Raw genomic sequence first — 26851 nt, forward strand, 5'->3', positions numbered from 1 at the left:
GCTCCTCAAGATCAATTCCTCCAAAACCTGGGCAATAATTATAGGACGAAACCCGCATTTTCTGCTTCCATGATTTCCGTTCTATCCAGTTAACTAACACCCTAAAATATCTTGGACTAAACCTTGACCGACAAATAACGTGTAAACCTCACCTACTAACCATCCAACAGAAAGCTTACAGCACACCAAAACTACTGAGAGAACCTCTTCACTATTCCTCACACCTACAAAACCCTGATCTGACCCACCCTCTGCTACGCTAACGTTGCATGGACCTCCGCCCCACCAAAGTTCTTTAAGTACCTCCAAATTCTCGAACGCCATGCACTCCATTTCGCTTTCCACATTCGTTTACTTTCGCCCACATGGATCCTCTACTATCTCGTCAAGTTCCCACCCCTTCTCACTCATAGCGAACACCTCAGTATCTCCTTGTCACCAACCTTGGTATGCTGCCGCACCTTCGCAAACTCATCTCTCCGTCCCTACACCTACACACACTCGATCTGCTATCCCAACGCAACTTCAACCAACTCCCTCTCCCAGACGTGAGATCCGCCCCGACATTTATCCCTCCTACCGACTATAACTCTTCCTCACCTATCCCACTTTACATCACATCAGGGCTCCTCTCTCCTTTTTCCTCTCCACACATCCCCATCCTTTTCTTCTTGTGATCACTGCCCTACGCACACAACACAGAATTCCCCATTCTCTGTCTTTTCACCGACTGCATTTTCCACTATCCACCGTAACTCCTAGGGATCATCTCCTCAGTTTTCCTACCTAACAGACGCTTATCTTTCTACTCACATTCCGTAACCTTATGAAACACTCTCTCTCGTCTGACTATGCTTCTCACCCTACGTAGGTCCTTCCGTTTTTATTTGACAATGCAATGCTTCAATGTTTTTATTAGAAGACTTTCACCTTCCTGCGATGTGATTTTAGAATGTATATATTTTCGTTTCTCTAACTGTTCCTCTTTGATTTTTAATTTAAAATAGAAAAACCAGCCCCATATTTTGTTTCCAGTTGTCACTATAATTTTTTAATTCGTTTCTTTGAAGAGTGGAATATTACACCACTGACAGCCCCCCCCCCCCCATATGGGCCGAGGGGGATAAAATAAAAAGAAAGAAATGAAAAGGTTACTTCAGTAAGGCACGTAGTAGACAGTGACAAGCATTGGTTATCTTAACAAATCCATCTTCTGCGAGTACGAAGTTTAACTATTTGGCGACAACATTTCTCTGTCTTTTTTTTTTCAGTCATGTAACTGAATGGTTGTAGGACACAAATCAGCTGACGAGCTTCTGAGGGTGAAGTGAAAGCAATTACTGTTACACTAGCAGCTATTTACCAATATTCACACGTCATTGTTTCCTAATGTTGCTGAGAAAGAACCCATTTTTCAGCAGTAGATGCTGAAATACAGAGAGGTAGGGAGACAGAAACAGCCGCTGTTTTTTCCAGTTATTTTTAGATTATAATATTTTTTCTGTATTGCCCCCGTACAATGGACTGCGTCGGGAAGTCCATAAGAGGAAGCTCTTTATGTGATAGTCCACGGTTAAAAGCGGTTCATCACCTAATCCCTAGAGGAAAGTAGAAGTTTTCATATTTCGACCGCCGTAAACCCTCCTCTTTTGTGGAACACCGAGTCAGCGTTGTAGTGCTGCTGTGGCTCGGTAATGAGGAATATGTTTTATATGTTGCGATTTTCAGCGTCAGAATCCAACACAAGTACTGTTCTACTAGTACTAGCGCTAACACTAACACTGGGACTTGTTTGGCAGCTACATCTTAAAGAAATGTGTTAGCCTTATTTACCTGCTTTGGACTGCCCTAACAGTTATGACTTAGTAATGGTCTAACAACGTTTACCATTGCATCCGATAATGGTATAAGAACCGTAATCTGGATAGTAAAGAACATTAAGTTTACAGGGTGGTCCATTGATAGTGACCGGGCTAAATATCTCACGAAATAAGCATCAAACAACAACACTACAAAGAACGAAACTCATCTAGCTTGAAGGGGGAAACCAGATTGCGCTATGATTGGCCCGCTAGATGGCGCTGCCATAGGTCAAACGGATAGCAACTGCGTTTTTTAAAATAGGAACCCCCACTTTTTATTGCATATTCGTGTAGTACGTAAAGAAATATGAATGTTTTAGTTGGACCACTTTTTTGTTTTGTGATAGATGGCGCTGTAATAGTCACAAACGTATAAGTACGTGGTATCACGTAACATTCCGCCAGTGTGGACGGTGTTTGCTTCGTGATAGATTTCCCGTGTTAAAATGGACCATTTACCAAATGCGGAAAAGGTCGATATCGCGTTGATGTATGGCTATTGTGATCAAAATGCCCAACGGGCGTGTGCTATGTATGCTGCTCGGTATCCTGGACGACATCATCCAAGTGTCCGGACCGTTCGCCGGATAGTTACGATATTTAGGGAAACAGGAAGTGTCCAGCCACATATGAAACGTCAACCACGACCTGCAACAAATGATGATGCCCAAGAAGGTGTTTTAGCTGCTGTCGCGGCTAATCCGCACATCAGTAGCAGACAAATTGCGCGAGAATCGGGAATCTCAAAAACGTCGGTGTTGAGATTGCTACATCAACATCGATTGCTCCCGTACCGTATTTCTGTGCACCAGGAATTGCATGGCGACGACTTTGAACGTCGTGTACAGTTCTGCCACTGGGCACAAGAGAAATTACGGGATGATGACAGATTTTTTGCACGCGTCCTATTTAGCGACGAAGCGTTATTCACCAACAGCGGTAACGTAAACCGGCATAATATGCACTCTTGGGCAACGGAAAATCCACGATGGCTGCGACAAGTGGAACATCAGCGACCTTGGCGGGTTAATGTATGGTGCGGCATTATGGCAGTAAGGATAATTGGCCCCCATTTTATCGATGGCAATCTAAATGGTGTAATGTATGCTGATTTCCTACGTAATGTTCTACCGATGTTACTACAAGATGTTTCACTGCGTGCCACAATGACGTTGTATTTCCAACATGATGGATGTCCGGCACATAGCTCGCCTGCGGTTGAAGCAGTATTGAATAGCATATTTCATGACGGTTGGATTGGTCGTCGAAGCACCATACTGTGGCCCGCACGTTCACCGGACCTGACGTCCCCGGATTTCTTTCTGTGGGGAGGGTTGAAGGATATTTGCTGTCGTGATCCACCGACAACGCCTGACAACATACGTCAGCGCATTGTCAAGGCATGTGCGAACATTACGGAAGGCGAACTACTCGCTGTTGAGAGGAATGTCGTTACACGTATTGTCAATGAATTGAGGTTGACGGACATCATTTTGAGAATTTATTGCATTAATGTGGTATTTACAGGTAATCACGCTGTAACAGCATGCGTTCTCAGAAATGATAAGTTCACAAAGGTACATGCATCACTTTGGAACAACCGAAATAAAATGTTCAAACGTACCTACTTTCTGTATTTTAATTTTAAAAAACCTACCTGTTACCAATTCGCGCGGCCGTTACGGTCGCAAGTTCGAATCCTGCCTCGGGCATGGGTGTGTGTGATGTCCTTAGGTTAGTTAGGTTTAAGTAGCTCTAAGTTCTAGGGGACTGATGACCTCAGAAGTTAAGTCCCATAGCGCTCAGAGCCATTTGAACCATTTTTTTATTACCAACTGTTCGTATAAAATTGTGAGTCATGTGTTTGCGAGTATTACAGCGCCATCTATCACAAAGCGAAAAAAGTGGTACAACTAAAACATTGATATTTCTTTACGTAGTACACGAATATGTAATAAAAAATGGGGGTTCCTATTTTAAAACATGCAGTTGGCACCATCTAGCGGGCCAACCATAGCGCCATCTGGTTTCCCCCTTCAAGCTAGACAAGTTTCGTTTTTTTTAGTTTTTTCGTTTGATGCTTATTTCGTGAGATATTTGGCCCGGTCACGATCAATGGACCACCCTCTAGTAATAAACTGCCTGCATCTGATGCTGCTGCACAAAATCACCAGTGCCTTCACCCAACAACAACAATGGCTCTTCTCATCAGCAGTGTCCCAAGGAAGTGTGGTAGGACCGCTGTCACTCTCTGTATACATAAGTGAGATGACGGACAGGGTGGGCAGCAATCTGCGGTTGTCTGCTGATGATGCTGTGGTGTACGGTGAGGTGTCGTCGTTCAGTGGCTGTAGGAGGGTACAAGATGACTCAGACAAAATGTCTAGTTGTTGTGATGGATGGCAGCTAGCTCTAAATGTAGACAAATGTAAGTTAATACGGATGAGTAGGAAAAACGAATCCTAATGTTCGAATACAGCTTTAGAGGTGTCTTTCTTGGCATAGTCACACCGTTTAAATATGTGGGCGTAACAGTGCAAAGCGATACGAAACTGAGCAAGCATGTGGGGACTGTGATAGGGAAGACGAATAGTCTGCCTCGGTTTATTCGGAGAATTTTTGGATAGTGTGGCTCATCTGTTAAGTAGGCCGCGTACAGGACGCTGGTGCGAATTATTCCTGAGTATTACTGGGTCGTTTGGGATCCACACCAGGCCGGATTAACGAAAGTCATCGAAGCAATTCAGAAGTGGGCTGGTAGATTTGTTACTGCTAAGTTCGAACAACACGCAACTATTACGGAAATGCCTCGGGAACTCAAATGGGAATCCCTGCAGGGGAGGCGACATTCTTTTCGAGGAACACTACTGAGAAAGTTTAGGGAACCGGCATCTGAAGGTGACTGACTGCACAGCGGTTCTACTGCCTCGAACTTACATTTCGCGTAAGGACCACGAAGATAAGCCACGAGAAATTAGTGCTGATACGGAGGCATACAGACTGTTTGCAAGTGGAACAGGAAAGGAAATGAGTAGTAGCGGTAAAGGGCGCCTTCCGCCACGCACTATACGGTGACTTGCGGAGTAGGCACGTAGATAGAGGTCCACATGTAGAAAACGCCTTGCACTTGATGGTCTCGCGAGAAATATACGAGGTGTATTTAATTTATAACATCTCCGATATTTTTTCTCACTAACTAATCACATCAAAATATGAGACCTGTGTCACTTCTCGAAATAACCAACCTCTAGCTATACAGATTATTCACAACGTCGACGCCACAATTCCATTGGCGCTGCGAGCGCTTCTTTAAGAGTCTCGTTTGATGACTGGAAAATCTCTGGTGTAATCGTGGCACGGCTAGCTTCCACTGACATGGCTCGCGCTTCGCTTTAGGACTGAGAGAGGCATTAAAGTCTCATCCATCGTCACAATCAATAAAAAGAAAGTCCCGTTCATGCCGCCATGATGCATCACCATTGCCAGGCATGAAAAAGTTTTAAATATGGAAAACAACCCTCGTTCTCGCCACTGCCGGTAGACTCCTGTGTGCCCGTACTCTGCCGCCGCCAACGTCGCGCGTTCACAAGGAGTGCGCCCGTATTTTAAAACAGGCCGCATGTGGCTATCTGTTTCCTGTGGCGAGAAAACAAATCGTAGGTGTTACTACTTGACTGCACCTCGCTTCTATGCTATTCAGTAACGTGGACCTCCATCGCAGCACTGTCGGCCAACTCCGCCATGTAGCGTATGTCAGTCCACAACCGTGCAACAAGTGTAGAGTCCGCCGATCGATGACTACGAGAAAGGTAGCAAGGCTTAATGGAGACTACCATAACTTCAGGAACGACCACCCAAATCGAAATGTGTGATCTACCCTGAAAGCAATAGCACGGCCAGTAATGTAGACAGCAAAACCCGGATGCAAATATTCCACCTAACACGGGTTCTAAGGATTTCGTAGTTTGTTCAGATTCACTTTTGGAGTTTCGACACTAAACATTGCCCTTGTTTTACCCTGAAACCTCACGCACACCAAGAATAAATCTTCAAAGAACATCAGTTGTTAAAAAGCAAGCGTTTTTATTATTACTCTATGGTGGCTTGGCTCTGAGCACTATGGGACTTAACTGCTGAGGTCATCAGTCCCCTAGAACTTAGAACTACTTAAACCTAACTAACCTAGGGACAGCACACACATCCATCCCCGAGGCAGGATTCTAACCTGCGACCGTAGCAGTCGCGCGGTTCCAGACTGTAGCGCCTAGAACCGCTCGGCCACTCCGGCCGGCTTACTCTATGTTAACTAGTCGTATTGCAGTTCACAGCACATGCCAAGAACGTAACAGGCAGCATCTCTCCATACAACTAATTCCACGTCAGCGCCACTTATATGGTATGGTACGTCAAACGGGCATTGCCTGCCAATTTATCACGAGCCTAATTCACGGCGTGAGACGTGGCGCAGTTGTAAACACGTTTCGATTTCTTGACATGTGCTGTGATGTGGAGTGCCGCTAACTACCTCAAGGTAATAATGAAACACTTGGAAGTACCTATGGTGCCGAATCTACGACGGTGTCAAAAAGGAGGTAAAAAACAGTCACGTGGCAACTGTGTTATCTTTGAGACAGTATCAGCAATAGTTGGCGTGGCCTCGCCTTGCTTTCCCTCGTGGTGCGCCGATATTGTGAAACGAGAAAATAGTTTCAGATGTAGCTGTGTTAAGCCCTATAGCTTCATAGAGGTAGTGACAGTTTTTGCCTTCGTTATGTGAACATACAACTAAATTTATTGGGAGTTCACTAACATTTTCTGGCTCTGCATGTACGTGCATTCTCTTCAAACCACTGCGAAGTGCCGGGGAGAAGCTACTGTGTGTGGTACGTCATGTCAGAGCGTCTCCCCCATTCCAGTCACGTATGGAGCGAGGGATGAGTCACTGCTTGGACGCATCTGTGTGGGATGTAGTTAGTTCCATCTCGTCCTCGCGCTCGCTATGGCATTCATACGAAGGGGGCTCTAGAGTATCCCTAGATTCAGCACTTACCTCTGACTCCAGAAACATTGTAAGCGGGTTTCCGCGGGATAGTTCGCGTCTACCTTTAAGCGTCTACCAATTCCTTCTTATCAGCATCTTCGTGACACACTGCCGTGGCTCAGTAAAATCAATCATCGTTAGTGCTGACGTTCTTAGCATACGTATAGTATGTGCTGTTACCCTATTCGGAATCGGTCTCACACACTTGAGCAATATTCCAGGGTGGGTCGCAGAAGTTATTTGTGACCAGACTGACATATACTGAGCTTAGGCGGAGATTCCATTTAATAACCCTGAAAACTCTTACGTTCACGTGTTTCTATGAATCGAGTAATTCCAACTGTCATTCACTGATATTGTCACAGGATACTAGTTTTCTGCCTTTTGTGCAGTGCACAGTTTCATATGTCTGGTGATTTAAAGCAATCTGCGAATCCTTGCACAATTTTGAAATCTTATCAAGGCCTCACTGGGTATTTGGGCATCTTATTGCAGACACTACTTCATTAGAGATAGGTGGACTGCAGAAAGTCAGAAGCTATTATTTATATCATCTAGTTGGTCACGAATAGGAAGGGCCGCAACAGGTTCTGCCGTGTGTAAGACGACCTTTTTTTCTGTGAGTTGTGTAACGCAGTGAGCTGACTTCTGCTGCGCCCTGACGCGATGTGCTGTTCGCACTCGGCGATCGCAGCCGTATCGGCCACGGCTGGAGGGAACGGCCGTGTCGGGGCCGCGGGCGCCGGCATCGACCGCCGCTGTGGGCTGGCGGGCGGCGGCTGGCCGGCTGCGGAGGGCTGAAGGGCGGACTGCAGGGCTGGGCTGGGGAGGCCCTTCGGCTGCAGCCGGAGGCAGTCGGCCGCGGCCGGCCGCCGTGACCCAGTTGGGCCCATTTCGCCTCTCGGATGCTGCGGCGCGGCGCGCCCGACACAGCCCGCAACCAAACAAACTTAGGTGTCGCGCGGGCGGCCTTCAGCGCAGTTTGCAGGCGCTGCCAGCATCACGCTGGCTGCACTGTCACAGGCAGTAGACTGCACGCTGTTGCGTTACCTGCCACCTGGAGTCGATGATCAGTCAGATTCTGAGCCCCCAGAAACTACACCACAAGTCCATACTACGGATTCATTGGTAACAATGATAAATTATACAAGCTGCAGTCAGTTCCAGGAGATTGGCCCCAGAACTCATTTGAGCACTATAGGACTTAACATCAGTCCCCTAGAACTTAGAACTACTTAAAACTAACTAACCTAAGGACATCACACACATCCATGCCCGAGGCAGGATTCGAACCTGCGACGGTAGCGATAGCGCGGTTCCAGACTGAAGCGCCTAGAACCGCTCGGCCACACCGACCGGCTTATTCAAAGGACGTAGTTCAGTAGTGAACACAACTAACAGAGATCACAATGAGAGCAATCGGTCGTGTTTTGTTTTTCACTGTTGCCAACTAAATTTTGGCAGACCCTGACCAAAATAAAGTGGTGGACGTTCATACTGACCTGCCTCAGTATCAACTCAGTTATCAGCCCTTAAAAATATGAAAAGCTTGTAAGGGCGTTGCAGGGGAAGTCATGCTAAGAAATAGTTCTTACGAAAGAAATACTTTACGTTGGGCCGTTTACGAATCATTAATCACGTCGGCCCTCGCCCATACTCAACCAGACTGCCAGACACACTCAAAAGTAAAAGTTCGTATGCAATTGATGGCAATTCCAACAGAGGACAAAAAGGTTGGTCCCAACCGATAAGTAGGATTCTCAGCCATATATGTAGTAGCTGACTGAAACGGGGAATTTTTCCAGATAGATTAAAATATGCTATAGTTAAAGCATTTCATAAAAAAGGGGATAGGTCTGTTGTTAACAACTACCGCCCAATCTCACTTCTGTCAGTTTTATCCAAAATTCTCGAAAAAATAATGTATTCAAGAGTAGCTTCATATATTTGTAAAAATGAAGTACTAACAAAATGTCAATTTTGTTTTCAGAAAGGCTTTTCAACAGAAAATGCTACTGATCAAATATTAAATGCATTGAATAACCGAACGTCACACACTGAAATATTTTGTGATCTCTTCAGAGGATTCTAACTGTGAGAAACATGAAATTCTTCTAGATAAGCTTAAGTATTGTGGAATGAGTGGGACAGTGTGAAAACGGTTTAATTTATATTTAACTGGAAGAATGCAGAAGTTTGAAATTAACAGTGCAGATAGTATGCAAAGCTCAGCAGAGTCCTCTAACTGGGGAGGTATCAAGAATGATGTCCCACAGGATTCAGTCTTGGGTCCCGTAGTGTTCTTCATTTATATTAATGACTTGCCAGTCTATATTCATGAGAATGTAAAGCTAGTTCTTCTTTCTGATGATACACGTATAGTAATGATACCCAATAAACAAGAATTAGGTAAGGAAATTGTAAATAATGTCTTTCAGAAAATTATTAAGTGGTTCACTGCAAATGGACTCTCACTAAATTTTGAGAAAACACATTGTATATGCAACAATGTACAGTAAATGGTATAACACCATTGATAAATATCGACTTTGACCAGAAGTCTGTTGCTAAGACAGAATATTCAAAATTTCTGGTTGTGTGCTCTGATGAGAAATTGAACTGGAAGAAACATGTTGATGATCTGCTGAAATTGTTAGGTTCATCTACTCATGCTATTAGGGTTACTGCAAATTTTGGTGATAAACATATCAGTAAATTAGCCTACTATGCATATTTTCATTCACTGCTTTCATATGCCATCATATTTTGGGGCAATTCATCATTAAAAGAAAAACTAGTCATTGCACAAAAGCGCGTAATCAGAATAATAATTGGAGCCCACCCAAGATTGGCTAAAGATTTGCTGAAATTTACAGACACGCGAAATTTGGCACGGACTTCAATGCGAGATGCCTTTAATAGGTTCCACAACGAAACATTGTCTCGAAATTTGGTAGAAAATCCGAAGAAATTCTGGTCGTATGTTAAGTACACAAGCGGCAAGACGCAGTCAATACCTTCGCTGCGCAGTGCCGATGGTACTGTTACCGACGACTGTGCCGCTAAAGCGGAGTTATTGAACGCAGTTTTCCGAAATTCCTTCACCAGGGAAGACGAATGGAATATTCCAGAATTTGAAACACGAACAGCTGCTAGCATGAGTTTCTTAGAAGTGGATACCTTAGGGGTTGTGAAGCAACTCAAATCGCTTGATACGGGCAAATCTTCAGGTGCAGATTGTGTACCGATTAGGTCCCTTTCAGATTACGCTGATACAATAGCTCCCTACTTCGCAATCATATACAACCGCTCGCTCACCGATAGATCTGTACCTACAGATTGGAAAATTGCGCAGCTCGCACCAGTGTTTAAGAAGCGTAGTAAGAGTAATCCATCGAACTACAGACCTATATCATTGACGTCGGTTTGCAGTAGGGTTTTGGAGCATATATTGTATTCAAACATTATGAATCACCTCGAAGGGAACGATCTATTGATACGTAATCAGCATGGTTTCAGAAAACATCGTTCTTGTGCAACGCAGCTAGCTCTTTATTCGCACGAAGTAATGGCCGCTATCGACAGGGGATCTCAAGTTGATTCCGTGTTTCTAGTTTTCCGGAAAGCTTTTGACACCGTTCCTCACAAGCGACTTCTAATCAAGCTGCGGGCCTACGGGGTATCGTCTCAGTTGTGCGACTGGATTCGTGATTTCCTGTCAGGAAGGTCGCAGTTCGTAGTAATAGACGACAAATCATCGAGTAAAACTGAAGTGATATCAGGTGTTCCCCAGGGAAGCGTCCTGGGACCTCTGCTGTTCCTGATCTATATAAATGATCTGGGTGACAATCTGAGCAGTTCTGTTAGGTTGTTCGCAGATGATGTTGTAATTTACCGTCTAGTAAGGTCATCCGAAGACCAGTATCAGTTGCAAAGCGATTTAGAAAAGATTGCTGTATGGTGTGGCAGGTGGCAGTTGACGTTAAATAACGAAAAGTGTGAGGTGATCCACATGAGTTCCAAAAGAAATCCGTTGGAATTCGATTACTCGATAAATAGTGCAATTCTCAAGGCTGACAATTCAACTAAGTACCTGGGTGTAAAAATTACGAACAACTTCAGTTGGAAAGACCACATAGATAATATTGTGGGGAAGGCGAGCCAAAGGTTGCGTTTCATTGGCAGGACACTTGGAAGATGCAACAATTCCACTAAAGAGACAGCTTATACTCCACTCATTCGTCCTCTGTTAGAATATTGCTGCGCGGTGTGGGATCCTTACCAGGTGGGATTGACGGAGGACATCGAAAGGGTGCAAAAAAGGTCAGCTCGTTTTGTATTATCACGTAATAGGGGAGAGAGTGTGGCAGATATGATACGCGAGTTGGGATGGAAGTCATTAAAATAAAGACGTTTTTCGTCGCGGCGAGATCCATTTACGAAATTTCAGTCACCAACTTTCTCTTCCGAATGGGAAAATATTTTGTTGAGCCCAACCTACATAGGTAGGAATGATCATCAAAATAAAATAAGAGAAATCAGAGCTCGAACAGAAAGGTTTAGGTGTTCGTTTTTCCCGCGCGCTGTTCGGGAGTGGAACGGTAGAGAGGTAGTATGATTGTGGTTCGATGAACCCTCTGCCAAGCACTTAAATGTGAATTGCAGAGTAATCACGTAGATGTAGATGTAGAAGATCACCTTGCAAAGACTTATTTAAGGAGTTGGGGATATTCACAGTAGCGTCAGAACATACATATTCACTTATGAAATTTGTTATTAATAATCGATCGCAATTCTAAAATAATAGCGAACTGCATAGCTATAACACTGGAAGAAAGGACAATGTTCCTTTTCTGAGTTAAATCTGACTTTTGCACTGAAAGGGGTGAATCACGCTGCCACAAAAATCTTTAGGAATATGCCGAATAGCATTAAAAGTCTGGCAGATAACCAACCAACATTTAAAAACAAATTAAAATAATTTATGAATGAAAATTCCTTCTATTCAATAGATGAATCTTTAGATATGAAGTAGTAGTACTGAAAAAAAAGTAATCGAAACTTAGGTTAAACTGACACGTCATATTCATGATCTATGGAACAAATAGTAATGTACGTGGTACAGTAAGGAGGAGCGTTATTAATAATGAAATCTAAAAGACACATGTTTCATCTGTGCTAGTGTACAGAGAATAGTAATCGAATCTTTATTCTAATAAGCAGAGCAGATGAAGAAGTTCGGTGCGTTCTTGAGTGTTGCTCATAACTTTGGAACCATTACCAGGTAGGACTGATGAAAGAGAGAGAGAGAGAGAGAGAGGAGAGAGAGAGAGAGAGAGAGAGAGATAGAGAGAGCGGCGCGTTTCGTCACGGGATGGTTTGGTCGACGAGAGAGAGTCATATAGGTGCTCAACAGACTGCATTGGCATGCGTGACAAGAGAGGCTTTGCAGAGAGAGTACTTTCCTGTTAGAGTCGAAGAACGTATGACTTCCACCTACATACGGCTCGCGAAATGACCAGATCGAGGAAATTTGGGAAACTGGAGCTGATGCAGAGGTTTAGCGGCAATCATTATTCTTCCCACGCGCCATTCGCAAGTGGAACAGGGAAGAAGGAATCAGTTACTGATAGGAGAAGCACCCTTCACGAAATACTGTCAGGTAACTTGCGGAATGTAGATGTAAACGGAAAGTGCGATTCAGATAAGTCAGAACCTTAATATTTATGTAGTTAGTTTTAAGAGTAATAATGACTTCTCTGTGTTGTTGATCGTGATTGTTACATCATTGCTCACAGCGTTGACGCTGGGAGACGCTGACACACACACACACACACACACACACACACACACACACACACACACACACACACACACACAAGCACGAACAATCACGGCGGCGACTACTTGCCGCTCCACGATGCTCACTTGAGAGTAGAGGTTCGCATTACTGGAAGCTCACTTCGTTGTAAAATCTTACAAGCATTGCGCAGAGTTCCCTTACGTCCTTATTTAAGGGAAAACAGCAGTTTGTGACACTATGAGACGTTTCCGTAGAGTGAGAGCATTACTCAAAGATCTCGAAGCGATTCGCATGTTGTGTTAACACCGGAATCGATGAAGCGTGTCTGTTCAGCAGCCTCTGCTGCGGTCTCTCTGCAGATCACTCCGTCGGTTTTCTGAACGGCTCGGAGCAACTCTTATTCGACCTGCCACGCAGCCACTAACCGTCTGAAGTTGCAGCCATATCCAGATCGAGTAGTTCAAGAACTGCGTCCTTTGGATTCAGAAAAACGGGTCTACTATTGCCAGTGGTTTAAGAGCATCACAGCTAACGATGTGAATAGTAAGCTGAACCGTACGCTTTTCGTTGCTGAAGCACGGTTCCAGTTCAGTTCATCTCAGAACTACCGGAACATTCGCATCTGGGCTGCCAATAATCCTCACACATTGCACGTTACGCCACGTCGCCCTCAAAATATTCGAGTTTTCTGCTCCATATCTAAGCAGCGAATTGCTGGACCAATATTTTTAAAACAACTGTCATTTCAGTTATCTGTGCTACGTGTCAACTCCAGTGAAATGAAGACGTCGCTTAGTGAGTTCTGCGATGATCGACTAATCTCTAAACATCTGCCGCCTCCGCGTTCGTTACTCACGACTCCCCCACGTTTCTTTTTGTGGGACAATCTTAAGGAAAAGATGCACTGTCCTAATCCGAGAACGCAGGATCATTTGAGGAATAACATCACTGTTTTTTTCCCACCAGGAGCAGCGTGCTCCACGACGGCATAAATGAAATCCAAGATAGGACTAAGGGCTGCACCGGTCGTAAATTTTTAATCTGTTTATTGCAGATCGATTTCAGCTGCTGCTTAGCTATCTTCATTGCTACACGAACAAAACAACACCATGAAAATCAGGCATCAAAATACAAATTAAATCAGGTCACTAATTGGTCAGTTTCTAAACCATAAATTTACGCACCAGTTACATTTATGTCGCCATGACTCGTAGTAAATTAACCCGCACATTGTGCCACATGACACTACCGTCAACAAACAGTTAAACTGAGCTTGCTGCTGACATTCCCGTTCAGCTAATCTCGGTATGTGAAGTCAATAGTAACTAGCGCCCACTTCACTACTGTACTCTCGATTGTGTACTACATTTTTTTCGGAAAGTATTTAAAAAATGAAATGTAATAGCCTTACATAAAATTGTGATGCCACCTTTAGATACTAAAATACGTTCAGTAATTATGTTTCACTTCCTTGAGATCGTAACAATGGTTCATACTCGACAACCACGTAAGTTGCATTTCATAACGTAAGCCAAGGTGGAAGAGATAATTATGCACTCAACGCGCGAATCTATCCGTAACGTACAACAAGTTTTTTTTTTTTTTTAAATGTTGATACTGATTTTAGTTTTTATAGTAAAACAGACGTTATTAGTGGCTCACAGGAGTATGGCACTTCACATCTGAGGTCACCAGTCCCCTAGACTTGGAACTACTCAAACCTAGAATGAGATTTTCAACTGCAGCGGAGTGTGCGCTGACATGAAACTTCCTGGCAGATTAAAACTGTGCGCCGGACCGAGACTCGAACTCGGGACCTTTGCCTTTCGCGGGCAAGTGCTCTATTAACTGAGCTACCCAAGCACGACTCACGCTTCGTCCTCACAGCTTTACTTCTGCCAGTGAGTCGTGCTTGGGTAACTCAGTTGGTAGAGCACTTGCCCGCGAAAGGCAAAGGTCCCGAGTTCGAGTCTCGGTCCGGCGCACAGTTTTAATCTGCCAGGAAGTTACTTAAACCTGACTTAACCTAAGAACATCACACACAGCCATGCCCCAGGCAGGTTTCGAACATGCGACCGTAGCAGCAGCGTGGTTCCAAACTGGAGCGCCTAGAACCGCTCGGCCACAGCGGCCGGCTAATGTTATAAGTATTTCAATTTTCCCCATCTAAGTGTGGACACTTCCTTCTCTGTATAACATAATTACTGAACGCATTTTAGTATTTAACGATGACATTGTAATTTTATGTATCGCTGTTACATTTTCTTCTTTAAATAATTTAAAAAATAAGTAGAACACAAACGACAGCGGTAAAGCGGCCGCTAGTTACCATTGACTTCACTTTCCGAGGTTAGTTGCAGGGAAGTGTAAGCAGCAATCGCAGTTTAAGTGTCTGTTGTCAATTAATGTCAAGTGGTGCCATTACGACCGGTCATCATGAGTTGGGTATAACTCGTATGTAAATTTATGGGTTACAAGCTGGTGTATTTGTGACCTGGTTTTGATTTATATTTTGAGTATAATAGTTGCTTATGCTAGATTATAGTTTCACAACGAAACTTTGTCCCGAAACCTGGCAGAAAAACAAGAGACTTTCGTCTTATGTGAAGTATGCTACCGGCAAGACACAATCAATGCCTTCTCTGTGCGATAGCAATGGAAACAGTATCTATGACAGTGCTGTTAACGCAGAATTACTAAACATAGCCTTCCGAAATTCCTTCACCAGAGTATTCGACAGCTGGTAATATCAATAACTTAGAAGTATATATCCTCGGAGAAGTGAAGCAACTTAAATCACGTAATAAAAGCAAGTATTTCGGTCCAGATTTTATACCATTTAGGTTCCTTTCAGAGTAAGCTGATGCCACAGCTCCATACTTAACAATCACACACAACCGCTCACTCAATGAAAGATCCGTACCCAAAGGCTGGAAAGCTGTATAGCTCACACCAATATTCAAGAAAGGCAATATCAGTAATCCACTGGATTGCAAGCCCATATCATTAACGTCGATATGGAGCAAGATTTTGGAACATATAATGTATTCGAACATTATGTATTGTCTCGAAGGGAACGGTCTGTTGACACACAGTCAACATGGATTTAGAAAACACCGTTCTTGCGTAACCCAACTACCACTTTACTCGCACGAACAGTTAAGTCCTATGGAACAGGGATTTTACATTGCTTCATTTCTAGATTTCCAGAAGGCTTTTTACACCGTACCACACAAAAAATGGCTCTAAGCACTATGGGACTTAACATCTGAGGTCATCAGTCCCCTACACTTAGAACTACTTAAACCTAACTAACCTAAGGACATCACACACATCCATGCCCGAGGCAGGATTCGAACCTGCGACCGTAGCAGCAGCGCGGTTCCGGACTGAAGCACCTAGAATCGCTCGGCCACAACGGCCGGCCGGTACCACACAAGCGGCTTGTAGTGAAATTGTGTGCTTATGGAATATCGTCTCAGTTACGCGACTTCATCTGTGATTTCCTGTCAGAGAGGCCACAGTTCGTACTAATCGACGGAAAGTCATCGAGTAAAACAGAAGTGATTTCTGGCGTTCCCCAAGGTAGTGTTATAGGCCCTTTGCTGTTCCTTATCTATATAAACGATTTGGGAGACAATCTGAGCAGCCGTCTTAGGTTGTTTGCAGATGACGCTGTCGTTTATCAACTAATAAAGTCATCAGAAGATGAAAACAAATATGCAAAACGATTTAGAAAAGATATCTGAATGGTGCGAAAATTGGCAATCGACCCTAAATAACGAAAAGTGTGAGGTCATCCACGTGCGTGCTAAAAGGAATCTGTTAAACTTCGATTACGTGATAAATCAGTCAGATCTAAAGGCCGTAAATTCAAGTAAACACCTAGGAATTACAATTACGAACAACTGAAATTGGAAGGACACATAGAAAATGTTGTGGGGGAAGGCTAATCAAAGATTGCGTATTATTGGCAGGACACTTAGAAAATCTAAGAGATCTACTAAAGAGTCTGCCTACACTAGACTTGTCCGTCCTCTTTTGGAGTACTGCAGCGCGGTGTGGGATCCTTACCAGATAGGACTGAAGGAGTACATCGAAAAAGTTCAAAGAAGGTCAGCACTTTTTGTATTATCTCGAAATAGGGGAGAGAGAGTCACTGAAATGATACAGGATTTGCGATGGACATCATTAAAACAAAGGCGTTTCTCGTTGCGGCGGAATCTTCTCATGAAATTTCAATCACCAACTTTGTCCTCAGAGTGCGAAAATATTTTATTAACGCCGATTTACATAGGGGTAAAGGATCATCACAATAAAATGAGGGAAATCAGAGCTCCTAGGGAAAGATACAGGTGTTTGTTTTCTGCGCGCGCTGTTCGAGAGTGGAATAATAGAGAATTATTGTGAAGGAGGTTTGATTAATCCTCTGCCATGCACTTAAGTGTGATTTGGAGATTATGGATGTAGACGCAGGTGTAGAATTTGGGTGCCTGATTCACATTGTGTACTCTGAATTACCGTTATTACTTGACGTGTCCAAACTGGAGACACGCGATCCGTAATTGCTTGCATCTAGTGGATTGTAATGTTTTTGGATTGCTATCTTGGACAGTGAAGGATTATGGCTACTGTAGCGGGAGTACAGTACGTTCAAACACGGGACGTCGAATCGATATATGTCTACTGGGAAATGGAGGACAATTTCAGCATCTTTTACAAGGGAATTTACAAGTATTAAATGATATTGACGAAGGATACGGTAAATAAGCGTTTGAGTAGTGACTTACTGAAGCACCCTGTAGAAGTGTGAACTAAGTACTTCAGTCACACAAAACCGCACTGCCACAAGCGCCGAGACTAATTTACTGTAAATTTGTGTGTAGTTGCTGCGTGTAGAAGTAGTAGATCCTCAACGGTGCATTTCTCCAGGCTGTGATTGAAACGTTTTGCTCGCTTCGACACCCCTGCACTTCCCAGACCTCATTGTCGCGTTGTTTTCCCTACCGTGCATATCCTCGTTTCGTCGACTGTGATACGACATCGTTTCTGCTGTCTCCTGTCTACCAAGTTACTTTTAAATTCCTTCTTCGCCTCTGCAGATGCCACAATTGATGGCCTATTTGGAGATGGGTTTTGGTGTAATACGCCCTTTTTGTTACCTTTCGTCTGGGCTACCTCGTTTACTGGAATCGGTTCTTCTAATAGGTGTGTTCTGTCTCGTTACTTGTGCGTTATCTTCGTTTCGCCAAGAGCGTCTGTTCGCAAGATCGTTTCAGAAGTTATCAAGACATGGTGACATTTCGACCCACAGACAAAGCTTTGCGCCCCACGTTACGATAAACATAAAGAAAAAATATCCACCTTCAGTAGATGTGACACTAATTCCGAGTAATGTCCGCAATTCGACGATGATGAGACACCACGAGCTCCTTCGGATGCGCCACATCCAGCGCAAGGCTCTCGTCGATGACCAGATCTCGTAGCCGCACCAGATTTCAGGGATGTTGATAGCTCTTCCAAACAGTAACAGACATTTTCTATGGGTTTAAGAACAGGTGATTAAGCGGGCCACTGGAATCGCTGTAGAGTGCCTTAGCGTTTGTCAAACCATAAGCGTGCGCGTGCTCGCTACGATTGCACCTGTTGTCACCTCGGAAGACGGGAATGTTAACTGCATGTTTATCGAGTTGGTCTAGGAGAGAGGACAACGCTTGGTCAGCAAGAATATGTAAATAAACACCGTGGTTCAACGTGAATGAGTGCGCCCAGGTCGTGGTACGGAAAACACCGTTGAACAGCACAGAACCACCCCTGGCTTGAAATGCACTGTCTCGTCTAAAGTGTCCGGAACCCCTGAGTAATGTGGAATAGAGCACAAGATTTTACGAGAAGTTGGCCCGCCAGTATAAAAGGAGACCAGGAGTGTCTGTAGAGGAGCAGCGACAGCAGAATGGGTCGGCCAGGAGAAATCAGTGGCTTCCACCGTGGACTGGTCATTAGACGGCACCTGAGTAACAAATCCATCAGACTCTTTACAACCCTTGTGAAGCTGCCCACCTCGACCATTAGTGTGACTGTGAAACAGCAACGCGAATGAACGACCGTAGTTGAACCGAGACCAGGTACGTCTCGTGGACCGATTGACAAGGACCCCTGGGAATGGCACAAGGTGGTCGAAAAAATAGAGCGAAATCAACTTGTGAGTTCCAAAGTGGTACCAGATGTTCCAGCGAGCGCAGGGAGTTTAAAAGAACACAGCAGGAAGGCTGAGTAGCTCCTCATAAGCCAGACATTTCCGTAGTCAGTACAAAATGACGCCACTGGGCAGTGGATGTGTGGAAACGAGTGACTTTGAGAGATGAATAGCGCTGCACCCTGTGGCAGTCCGATGGAAGGGTGTGGCTTTGGCGAATGTCTGGAGGACGCCGCCTGCCACCGCGTGCACTGCCGACAGTGTAGTGTGGTGGAGGTGCTGTTACGGTGTCGGGAGTGTTTTTCGTGGTTGTGGTGTGGTCCTGTTTCCGTTAAGAAAACAGTAAATGCGAAAGGATATGAACACATTTTACAGCCTTCTATACTACGTACAGTAGCGGAAGCTTTCAGAGACGATGGTTGTGTCGACATGACAGTTTACCGTGTCGCAAAGTAGCGTCTGTGAGGCAGTGGTGCCGCGCGGGATCAGCCGAGCGGTCTAAGGCGCTGCAGTCATGGACTGTGCGGCTGGTCCCGGTGGAGGTTCGAGTCCTCCCTTGAGCATGGGTGTGTGTGTTTGTCCTTAGGATAATTTAGGTTAAGTAGTGTGTAAGCTTAGGGACTGATAACCTTAGCAGTTAAGTCCCATAAGATTTCTCACTCATTTGAACATTTTGAGGCAATGGTGTGCGGACGGTAACGTTCCTCAAGTGGACCGGGCTGGCCCAAGTGCCGGCCTACCCCGAGTGCAGTCAGGACATCTGCTTCACCACAGACCCCAGAGTCCAACTGCCCTGTCTTCTGTGATTTGGGGTTCTTGAGGAGGAACGGGGTGCCATTCCTGTACAGACTTTCAGGCACTTCACGGAAAGCAAACCCAGTAGTGTTAGATCGCTCATAGAGGTGGAGCATGGGCACACCCGACGTTGATGCCCACTGGTAGGCGTCCTGGTACATCTGATCAGATGGTGCACGTCGTCGTCGCTCCTGTTCTTCACTTGTTTCAGACACAGACCGGAGATCGTGCTCTGTACTGCTGTTATCAACCAGTTGAGTCTAAGAGTACAAGTATTACCTGGTGACAGTACTGATTTCAAAATGTTCAAATGTGTGGGAACTCTTATGGGACTTAGCTGCTAAGGTCATCAGTCCCTAAGTTTACACACTACTTAACCTAAATCATCCTAAGGACGAACACACACACACCCATGCCCGAGGGAGGACTCGAATCTCCGCCGGGATCAGCCGTATTGATTCCGGAGAAGGGTCTCGCAACGAGAGTGTAGTTCAAATACTCAAGTTACGAGCTGTATGTATGCAAATGTTCGTATGCTTTGCACTGGTAAAACATTGTCTATAATTTATTCCTTCGTGTATGGGTAGGGGCTACCGAAATAGAAAGAGTAGTTATTTCTGCTCCAGCCTGTAGTAGAAGAGGTCCTCATCTGGATACAGACGCGTATCAACAGCTGAATACTCAGCCCTGATGTTGACTAGTGGAACGTTTCTCAAACCGTTGTAGCGATATAGCAATTCTGGAGAAGGCAGCAGTTTACGGGTACTTGGAAGACAACGTCTGTTTTCTGTCTACGGATGCTGATTGACAGGATACTATCGAAGAGGATTTTCGTCTGATCATTCAGTTACTCTGACATTGCGATTCAGAGCGGAAAATATTTCGCCAGCTTGCGAAGTTATCAGCGCTGCAGGTATCCGTCTGATATGACGGGGATTACGACTAAGGCTCGCGACGTTGTTATCGCGTTCACCGTAGCAGCTTCCTGGTCAAGGCGTGTCGGATGGATGAGAAGAGCAGGCAAGGCGTTCGCAAATCCAGCGACAGGAAATGCAGACACGCAGGAGCAAGAAGGTGAGTCGCGGCGACGTCTTCACCACAGCGGCAATAGGAGGCGATAGCTCAGACGATCGAACTGGATTCACGCACGCGCAGCAGGCTGTTACCGCCCGCTGCAGCCTTTCAGGGGTTCCGGTCTCCAGGTTCCAGTTCCTCGCCTCCAGCTTCCTCCAGTCCCAGCCACCAGTCCTGGTCTTCTCATCTCCATTCACTTCCAATCTTCTTCATCACCTGCTACATCTACATCTACATTTATACTCCGCAAGCCACCCAACGGTGTGTGGCGGAGGGCACTTTACGTGCCACTGCCATTACCTCCCTTTACTGTTGCAGTCGCGTATGGTTCGCGGGAAGAACGACTGCCGGAAAGCCTCCGTGCGCGCTCTAATCTCTCTAATTTTACATTCGTGATCACCTCGGGAGGTATAAGTAGGGGGAAGCAATATATTCGATACCTCATCCAGAAACGCACCTTCTCGAAACCTGGACAGCAAGCTACACCGCGATCCAGAGCGCCTCTCTTGTAGAGTCTGCCACTCGAGTTTGTTAAACATCTCCGTGACGCTATCACGCCTACCAAATAACCCTGTGACGAAACGCGCCGCTCTTCTTTGGATCTTCTCTATCTCCTCTGTCAACCCGACCTGGTACGGATCCCACACCCATGAGCAATACTCAAGTATAGGTCGAACGAGTGTTTTGTAAGCCACCTCCTTTGTCGATGGACTACATTTTCTAAGGATCTCCCAGTGTATCTCAATCTGGCACCTGCCTTACCAACAATTAATTTTATATGATCATTCCACTTCAAATCGTTCCGCACGCATACGCCAAGATATTTTACAGAAATAACTGCTACCAGTGTTTGTTCCGCTATCATATAATCATACAATAAAGGATCCTTCTTTCTATGTATTTGCAATACATTACATGTGTCTCTGTTAAGGGTCAGTTGCAACTCCCTGCACCAAGTGCCTATTCGCTGCAGATCTTCCTGCATTTCGCTGCAATTTTCTAATGCTGCAACTTCTCTGTATACTACAGCATCATCGTTTTGTCGGCCTTGCCATTTTCCTTTTTCTTGTGCTCTTTCCCGGTATACCTCCATCGCTACCGTTGCTTTTGGCATTGTTTAACTTGCCCTGTCCCCCTAATTCTCACTTTTATTTTTAACGTCTACCACCCTTCCTAGCTTTCCATTCTAGTGTTCCAGTTCTTGATTCCGTCTACACCTACAATCTCCTTTTTTATGTTACGGGAGTCCGATAAAGAGTACGCAACAGATAAGAGTACGAATTTTACGTTTTTCAATATTGGCTGCAATTGGCAAGGATCGCACCGGCAAGCCATTGTAGCAGTGCGTATCAAGATCAAAACTAGACGTATGCTCTCGTTTGCTGTATTCGTTCTAGATATTCAGGTCAGAAAGTATCTTTATCAGGATCTACATAACTTACACAGCTCGTAGTTTTTGCGATTTTAACCAAACAGACAGTGCATTTTAATATGTGGCATTATGTGCTAAGTCCGCAAGGTGTTGCTCCCTTCACCACACAGCAGCACCTCTCTGTCTGTCCTCTGGTGGAATCTGACGGTCCGTTTGCCAGTCAGTGGACTTCTCTGCGAGGCTGCCCGCGGTTTATTCAGAAGTCCCCACTGTCATTGTGGTGTTCAGTCCAGAGACTGGTTTGATGCAGCTCTCCATGCTACTCTATCCTGTGCAAGCTTCTTCATCTGCCAGTACCTACTGCAACCTACATCCTTCTGAATCTGCTTATGTATTCATCTCTTGGTCTCCCTCTACGATTTTTACCCTGCACGCTGCCCTCCAATGCTAAATTTGTTATCCCTTGATGCCTCAGAATGTGTCCTACCAACTGATCCCTTTTTCTAGTCAAATTCTGCCACAAACTCCTCTTCTCCCCAACTCTGTTCAGTACCTCCTCATTAGTTACGTGATCGACCCATCTAATCTTCAGCATTCTTCTGTAGCACCACATTTCAAAAGCTTCTGTTCTCTTCCTGTCTAAACCGTTTACCGTCCGTGTTTCACTTCCATACATGGCTACACTCCATAGAAATACTCTAAGAAAGGGCTTCCTGACACCTAAATCTATACTGGATGTCAACAAATTTTTCTTCTTCAGAAATGCTTTCCTTGCCATTGCCAGTCTACATTTTATATCCTCTTTGCTTCGACCATCATCAGTTATTTTGCTCCCCAAATAGCAAAACTCATTTACTACGTTAAGTGTCTCGTGTCCTTATCTAATTCTATCATCAGCACCTCATTTAATTCGATTACATGCCATAATCCTCGTTTTGATTTTGATGATTTTCATCGAACATCCACCTTTCAAGAATCTGTCCATTCGTTTCAACTGCTCTTCCAAGTCCTTTACTGTCTATGACAGAATTACAATGTCATCAGCAAATCTCAAGCTTTTTATTTCTTCTCCCTGGATTTTGATTCGTACTCCAGATTTTTCTTTTGTTTCCTTTGCTCCTTACTCAATATACAGATTGAATAACATCAGGGGTAGACTACAACACTGTCTCACTCCCTTCCCAACCACTGCTTCCCTTTCGTGCCCATTTGACTCTTGTAACTTCCATATGGCTTCTGTACAAATTAGAAATTGCCTGTCGCTCCCTGTATTTTGCTCCTCCACCTTCGGAATGTGAAAGAGGGTATTCCAGTCAACATTGTCAAAAGCTTTCTCTAATTCTACAAATGCTGTAAATGTTGGTTTGCCTGTCTTCGAAGATAAGTCATACAGTCAGTACTGCCTCACGTTTTCCTACTTTCTTCATAATCCAAAATGATCCCTTCAGGGTTTGCTTCTGCCAGTTTTACATTTCTTCTGTAAAGAATTTGTGTTGGTATTGACTTATTAAACTGATAGCCCGTTAATGTTCACATCTGTCAGCACCTGCTCTGTTTGGAATTGGAATTATTACATTCTACTTGAGGTCTGAGGGTACTTCGCCTTTCTCATACATCTTACACACCACATTCCAGAGTTTTCGCATTGTTGGCTGTCCCAAGGCTATCAGTAGTTCCGACGGAATGTCGTATAATCGCGGTGTCTTGTTTCAACTTACGTCTTTGATTAGTCTGTCATATTGTTGTCGCAGTATCGTATGATCCATCTCATATTCATCTACTTCCTCTGAGTTCCTTAATATTGCCCTCAAGTTCATCTCCCTTCTATAGACCCTCCATATATACTACTTTCACCTTTCAGCTACCCCTTCTTTACTTAGGACTGGTTTTCCACTTGAGCTCTTGATATTTATACTACTGCTTTTCTTTTCTCTAAAGACCACTTTAATTTTCCTTGTGAATGGTATCTATCTTTCCCCTTGGAAAATATTCTTCTAAATTCTTACATTTGTCATCTAGTCATTCCTGCTTTGCCATTTTGCACTTCCTGTCAACTCATTTTTCTCGCCTGCTATTATTGTTACCTTTTTATATTTTCCCTTTTCATCATTTAAATTCAATATCTCTGGTGTTTTATTCTCGGATTTCTTGCCTGTCAATTCAGGGTAAAACCTCGAGCTTTCGACGATTACCTCCATCGTCTTCATCAGCAGCAACTGACTATCAAAAGTGCTTCTCTGGTGGCCTTATACAAATCGTAGACGGCTTGTGATTGATTGGTAGTTACGTCATGCTGTCGCAGATGTTGTCACGATTGCGCTGGTGGTCCCACTGTTCCTGTCATAGAGTAAACATTGCAAAGAATATCTCTGACTCTTCTCTGCGTCGAGAGCTCGCTTCCATGCACCGCTAAGATTATACCTGCTGTCATTATTGAAATTCCTCTTGCACATTCTTATTTGCGCAGCCTCTTCAACCAGAGAATCCTAGTATGTAGGAGCCTGGGACAAAACTTTTGTTTTGTAAAACTCTATTTTGTCGTTGATATTCTGCACAGTGTTCGGTTACAGTGCAGATAGATTGACCGATATTATTTCTTCTGCATTCACCAGGGACGTTATAAATACTGGGCATCCTGAGCCCGAGACTGTCCTTGAGAGGGCGTAGCATCCGCTTTACCTTCTTAGGAGGTCGGAAAATAGATCTTATACCTCGTCCTCCCAGGACTCTGCCTATTTTGCTGGATGTAGCACCACAGAAAGGAAGGAATGCAATTGGTGGCTCGTAAGGTGAATACTCAACATTGTCACGTTTCCTGTTCTTGGAGAACTCTGACTTCATATCACATAACCCATAGCTGTTCTTTCGTAACAAGTACTTCAGATGACTAATTTCGGAATACAAGTGGGCAACGCCAGAATCAGTTTTTGTTCAGTGTATTAGTGTATTTGAAATGGATGGTGAGAACTTAGGGCAGTATGATTTAATGGGTTGGGTTGCAACGCTCTGATTGGCCGAGACGTCAGCCGACTTTCACTGTACCAAGGCATCTAAAAATGGCAGCCTTCCTTCTTTCTCTTTCTCGATAGTGAACTGGATGTTTCAGTGTACACTGCTCTTATATCTTTTGACTGTCAGTTTCCCCTAACGAAGACGATGGGTATATTCGTCGAAAGGTCGATGTTTTGCCCTGAGGTGACGCGGCAAGAAGTCCGAGATTGTTTTGTACAATAGTGATATCGCAGAAGACTTCGTTCTCATCTCCTGTGTTTCCCAAGGATATGTAAGAGGCTTTTTCTTTCTTGCTAATTTGATCTTCTGCTGGCTTCACTATTTCATCTCTCAACGCTACCCATTTGTCTTCTACTGTATTCCTTTCCACCGTTATAGTCTATTGTTGCCTAGTGATCTCTCTGAAATTCAGAACAACTTCTTTCAACTTATCCAGGTCCCTCCCCCTTATTTTCCTACGTTTGCGTAATTTCTTTAGTTTTAATCTACAGTTGTGGTCAGAGTTATCAGAGCCATTGGAAAGTCTTAAAATTTAAAACCTGGGCCAAGAATTCCTGTCTTTCCATTATCAATATGAAACCTTTCCAGTGTCTCCACGTCTCTCCCATGTACATCAACTTATTTCATGATTCTTAAAGCCAGTGTTAGCGATGATTAAACTATGCTCTGTGCAAAATTCTACCAGGCAGTTTCTTCTTTCCTGCCTTTCCTCCAGTCCATATTTACCTACAATTTTTCCTTGTTTTCCTTTTTCTACTATCGAATTGCAGCCGCCATCACAATTACATTTTCGTCTCCCTCAAGTATCAGAATAATTTATTCTACCTCCTCATACATTTCTTCAGTCTCTTCATCATTTGCAGAGCTGGTTGTCATTTCAAGTTACACTACTGTGGTGAGTCCACTCATTGTCTGTCTTGGCTATGAAGATGCATTCACTATGCTGTTTATAGTAGGTTACCTGCATTCCTATTTTCTTATTCATTGTTGAACAAACTCCTGCGTTACCCTATTTGACGTATTTATAACCCTGCATTCACATGACCAGTGATGATCAGGGAATTAATGTCCTAGACAACATATGCGAGGTGCACAAGAGCAACGCTAATTAAGTATTCAAACTATACTTTTCATTGTTTCTTTACTCACATTTGCTTTGACTAGAAATACCGGTGCCAACAACTTGTTGATTGTACATCTGATAAATATGAAAAAAGTGTACCTGCCAGCAAGCGTAGCATCTTACTCGAGTCAGAAGTAGAATAATCGAATGTAAGAGCCATAAACGAATGCTCCTGTATCTACACGGAAATACACATCGGTAATTACAAAAATACGCTTGTTTATATACCAGGTGATCAAAAAGTCAGTATAAATTTGAAAACTGAATAAACCACGGAATAATGTAGATAGAGAGGTATAAATTGACACACATGCTTGGAATGACATGGGGTTTTATTAGAACCAAAAAAATGCAAACGTTCAAAAAATGTCCGACAGATGGCGCTTCATCTGATCAGAATAACAATAATTAGCGTAACATAGTAAGACAAAGCAAAGATGATGTTCTTTACAGGAAATGCTCGACACGTCCACCATCATTCCTCAACAATAGCTGTAGTCGAGGAATAATGTTGTGAACAGCACTGTAAAGCATGTCCGGAGTTATGGTGAGGCATCGGCGTCGGATGTTGTC

At 44.1% G+C, this 26851-nt stretch overlaps 1 protein-coding gene across 1 annotated transcript in view; it reads left to right on the top strand.

Moving 5' to 3' along the window:
* Window positions 1–7808: 7808 nt before the first annotated feature.
* LOC124711497 (WSCD family member AAEL009094-like) overlaps window positions 7809–26851 on the top strand; it is a 181454-nt gene continuing 162411 nt past the window's right edge. The window contains exon 1 of the mRNA XM_047241610.1: window positions 7809–7883. Coding sequence (XP_047097566.1) covers window positions 7809–7883 — 75 coding nt within the window. The remainder of the gene's footprint in view (window positions 7884–26851) is intronic.

The sequence above is a fragment of the Schistocerca piceifrons genome, chromosome 8 (genome assembly GCF_021461385.2).
Source record: "Schistocerca piceifrons isolate TAMUIC-IGC-003096 chromosome 8, iqSchPice1.1, whole genome shotgun sequence".
In the NCBI taxonomy this organism is placed as follows: domain Eukaryota; kingdom Metazoa; phylum Arthropoda; class Insecta; order Orthoptera; family Acrididae; genus Schistocerca; species Schistocerca piceifrons.